The following is a 4,887-nucleotide window of genomic DNA, read 5'->3' as shown; positions in this document are numbered from 1 at the left end:
ACTCATCTGGGGCTTCATGTCCTCGAGAACCTCACGAATCCCATCTTAACGTTTTGAAACGATTGTTGAGCAGTGACAAGCTAAATTTTAACTATTTGGTTGTAGATTCATATAATTTACTTCCAAGTGAAACAAATTTGTTTATATTCAAACATTCATTCTTACAATTTGCTTGAAATAGAATAAACTTCATTAAATTATGGCAAAAATTAACCCAACATTATTTTTGAAACTGATATATTCCAAAAATAATATGTCAAAACTATTTTATGGCTAAATTTCTGATTGTGTAAACTTTTTAATGTGGTGCTTAGGTCTTATTTCTATATTTTATTTTGATCTGAAAAATAGTGATTTTACTTTGAAAGTTACAAAAATATGAAGTGTAGCCTTATTTTTATATTTTGTATTAATAAATTCCAAGATTATTTTTTTTTACTTTCGACTGTTTAATTTCGCACTTTTCATAGTGCAAAGTGGGCCTTAAGTTACTTTTATGTTTAAGCCCAGCTAAATTGGTAATCTTCCTAAGAATATGCAATACAAAATTCGTTGACAACCAAACAGCTGTTTCCATATGACATTTCTATGTAAACACAAAAATCAAGGACAATCGCCTTCGCCTCTTCTTTGGTCGGTTTTTTCCTGAAAATAATCAAAATTAATCTTTAATTTACCAAAAATGAACACCCTAAAACTCCTGCCAACTCTTTTATCCCGAACAGCACAGAATACATTACCCCGTGCATTTACAAGTTCCGTAGAAAATCCACTCGATGAGGTAAAGCTTTCATTTTTAACAAATTCAAAATCCCAACTCACTTTAAAATCATCAACAACAGTCTCACAAGTGGCCTAGGAAAATATTCTCTGGCATTCAACCAACTGGTTCGCTCCACCTAGGCAATTATCTTGGAGCTGTGCAGAAATGGGCCGAACTACAAAATTCCGGTGAAGACGTAACTTACTGCATTGTAGACCTCCATTCGATTACAGTGCCACAAGACCCCGAGAAGTTACGCAACAACATCATTCAAATGACTGCCACAATGCTGGCATGTGGTATCGATCCAAACAAATCCACCCTCTTCCTTCAGTCAACAGTGAAGGAACACTCCGAGCTTAATTGGATTCTAGGTTCTTTAACCACAATTGCTAGGTTAAGACATCTACCTCAGTACAAAGATAAAACTCAAAAAATGAAGGAGATTCCTTTGGGATTGTTTTTGTATCCAGTGCTCCAAGCTGCTGATATTCTCCTTTACAAGTAAGTGACTCTTAAAGTTCAGTTCTTGTCAAAGGTTAACAATTTATGTTTTTGTTCAAGAACCACTCATGTCCCAGTTGGGGAAGATCAAGTGCAGCACATTCAGTTGACCCAACATTTGGGAAGTCTATTTAACAATCGTTTCGGAACCACCTTTCCCGATTGTCATGCCATCATTGACCGCAAAGAAGCCGCCCGTATCCGGTCACTGCGCGACCCATCTAAGAAAATGTCCAAATCCGACCCAGAGGTGAAGAGTTGCATCTATCTCACCGATGAACCTGATGTCATTGTGGAAAAGATCAAAAAGGCAGTCACAGACTTCACCTCTGAAGTGACTTATGATCCAGAAAATCGACTAGGAGTGAGTAATTTAGTTGCCATTCATTCGTTGGTTTCGAATGGCAAGACTCCCGAAGAGATTTGCAAAGATGTCCAAGGTATCGATACTGGAAAATACAAAATGGTTGTTGCCGAAGCTGTCATAGAACACCTCAAACCGATTCGAACGAAAATCAATGAATATTTGAAAAATCCCAGCGAATTAGTTTATATTCTGGACGATGGACGGGAGAAGGCGCGGACAATTGCCGAAGAGACAATGGCTGAGGTGAAGCAGAAAGTTGGTTTGGGAGCGAATATGTCAGAGTTTGCAATGTTGAAAAAAGTCTCAAAAGGAGTCTAGTCATGAAAATGTTGTTGAATAAAATGTATGTGTTAGTTTCGAAAGAAGAAAATTGAGTTTCTTTCTTGTGTGATGCTTTTGAATTTTTATTTCGGATCGTGAATAAGTTTTCCTCGAACTTTTTGGTATTAGGAAACTTTACTTGAAGTAAGGTTAAACAAAAGAAAAATGTTCGAGGTGATAAAGACTCTTCGTGGAATACTGGGTAGATAACAATTTGTCTTTTTTGTCTTAAAGCCTTAAATATGATAATGGAAGGGGAAAAGAGAATGTGAGTTATATTGATGCTTTTGACAAAATGCTCGGTTAGTCAAAATTCTTAACCTAGCAGTTTTTTTGACAATGTCCAATGAAAATTGTGTAATGGGTTCAGGGGTTTTATTTTGAAATCTAAGACTATCGGTGAATGTTCTAAAGCGATTTTTAATTTTGAAAATTGTATTGGTAAAAACTAATCAAGTTCCATTTTTTTCGAAACCTTAAAATCTTTAAAAATAAGATTCGTAAAGTCTTGAAGGCAGCTTTCTTAACTGTTAAAATGAGGTTTTTAAAGAAAATAAAATCTATAACCAGAAAGTCTCTCAATTTATTAAATAACCTTAATAAGAAGTTAGGCGCAGAAGTCACTAACATATTCAACGTATCGATTGTTTCCAATTCCAGCACACGCACAGGACAATAAGGGCACTTGATTCAAAAATCCTTAATTCTTTATTTTGAAAAAAAGTCCTTGACAGAAGATGCAATTGAAATAGTCATCATCATCCTCACGATCGGTTTAGATATTTCTATGAATGAAGTTGTTCACTTAACTATTTTTGCCACTTTTGTGTCTTTTGTTTTGTTCGATTCGAGGGTTTTGGAGATGGGAGAGCTTCCATCTTTGATTTGTGAACTTTCTAAAATTGCAGCTTTGAGTTTTTCTTATCAGAATATCTACTTTGCTTATTTTACTGTAAAAAATCGAAGTTTGTTTTCTATAATTTTTATTTTTCATTCTAAGCTTTTTCTCTAAATAAAAATTATACCAACTGGTTTTGGGCCCAGAAGTCAATTCAGTAAAGAAAATTTAAATTTTTTTTTGTGTTAAGGGAAGATTTTATTTAAATAATTTGATATTTCTTTACTATTAAACAAAATAGAAAATAATGTACAAAAACTGTAGCCATTTGATGGGACGAATTTTTCAAACTGGAAATACCGAATTCAAATTTTGCTGGAAGAAAAAGGTTTGGAGAAGTTTCTAGCAAAACATAGACGTATGAAGAGAAGAAATGCAAATAAATTTTAGTGCAATGCATTGGTGATTGGAATAACCTAAAGACAAAAAGTTTGCAAAAGAAATATGATACATTGATTGGAGTATTTGAACGCAAGAGTGTTGCTGGGTGCGAAAAGAATTATTAACGATGCGATACAATATACAAAGATGGAGATGAAATCAATGAATATTTTCTGCAGTTCGATCATGTACTTCGTGAGTTGAAATCGATTGGTGCAACGTTAGAAGAGCTGAATGTGGTATGTCATTTGATTTTAACGTTACCAAAATCTTTTGATGGCTTAATTACCACACTGGAAACGATGGATACAACCAAACTAACGATTGAATTTGTTTAAAGTCGCCTGTTGGATGAATGTGGAAAGAGCGCAGCTAGTAATAGTGGGCGTACCGTTAAATCAAGCGATTTAATGGCTATGCAAACAGACCGTTCGAAAATAATCACAGATGCAAAACGCCAGGCCACATCAAACGACAGAAATTAACCTTACATTTGGATTTGATGTGGCTTGGTGATAGGAACGATCGCAAGTCAACATCGTGATACGTGTTCAAGGTCTTTGGGAATACAGTAAGTAGGTTATCACAAAAGCATCCAACTATTACCCTTTCATCAACTGAAGCTGGGTATTTGACTTTAGCAATATATATTAGTGATGCAAAATGGCTATGCTGTCTTGTAAACAAATTGAACATCCTTGCAATTCACCAATGACATGGAAAGACAGAGTATGGTAAGGCATTCCACATTCGCGTAGTACGGCTAAAGAACGAATCTCTGTATTTGACAGCAGTAGCGGCGCTAGATCATAATAATGTGGGCAAGATACATTTTGTGAGGCCCTCTTCTCGGGCATAAAGACAGATTTGTTTAAATAAAAAACATATGTCATTTCATTATCAAACTTTTATTCATGCAAAATTTAGTCAAACTTACAACTTTTATCTTTTAATATATGATTATATATAATTAGGTAAAAAAAAATTTCATCGGCTAACCTAAGAATATTTAAGATATTAAGACCAACGTTAAAAAACAATTTAATTTAAATATTACAGGAACAGAAATTTTCTACTTTTTACACTGCTGAATTGTTTAATTACGTGCTCGTAATCTAGCTTGGATGCTATATCAGCCTCGATAGACAAAACTACGACCCCAGAAATTCTTTCCTGTGACATCGTACTCCTTAAATAATTCTTAATGAGTTTTAATTTGGAGAAGCTCCTTTCAGCGGAGGCTGTACTAATTGGTATTGTTAATAATATTCTAATGACGATGTAAATGTTTGGGTATATTTCTTTTAAGTTATTATCTGTAATGTATTGAAGCAACTGTTTTACGTCTGTTATAAAGTTAGGTAAATTAGGATCATTATTTGTAATTCTTCATATAATTCGTAAGGTTGAAAGTCACTGCTCTCACCCACTCGTAGGACTGTGTGTAAATCTTGACAATGTTTTAATATTTGTTCGTGTGGAATATTTTTTAATTTACTTATATCATACAGAAAACCGAAATTTTCATGATGTTGATTTAAAGCCATAAATCTCAAATCCATATTGGTAATAATTGAATCAAGCATAGTGTTAAAAAAATTTGCTTCATACCGGTTTTGGGACACTCTATAGGTTGATCCTCGCCCTCATAAT

The 4,887-nt window shown here is 34.2% G+C and overlaps 1 protein-coding gene across 1 annotated transcript; it reads left to right on the top strand.

The window, feature by feature from the left end:
• Window positions 1-588: 588 nt before the first annotated feature.
• Window positions 589-2,009, top strand: LOC129938741 (tryptophan--tRNA ligase, mitochondrial). The gene is made up of 3 exons (XM_056046469.1): window positions 589-781; window positions 843-1,267; window positions 1,328-2,009. The coding sequence occupies exons 1-3, from the start codon at window positions 683-685 to the stop codon at window positions 1,950-1,952; spliced, it is 1,149 nt and encodes a 382-aa protein (XP_055902444.1). The 5' UTR covers window positions 589-682; the 3' UTR covers window positions 1,953-2,009.
• Window positions 2,010-4,887: the final 2,878 nt, after the last annotated feature.

Source organism: Eupeodes corollae, chromosome 1 (genome assembly GCF_945859685.1).
Source record: "Eupeodes corollae chromosome 1, idEupCoro1.1, whole genome shotgun sequence".
In the NCBI taxonomy this organism is placed as follows: Eukaryota; Metazoa; Arthropoda; class Insecta; order Diptera; family Syrphidae; genus Eupeodes; species Eupeodes corollae.
The sequence above is the reverse complement of the archived record's forward strand: the minus strand, read 5'-3'. Positions and strand labels throughout refer to the sequence as shown.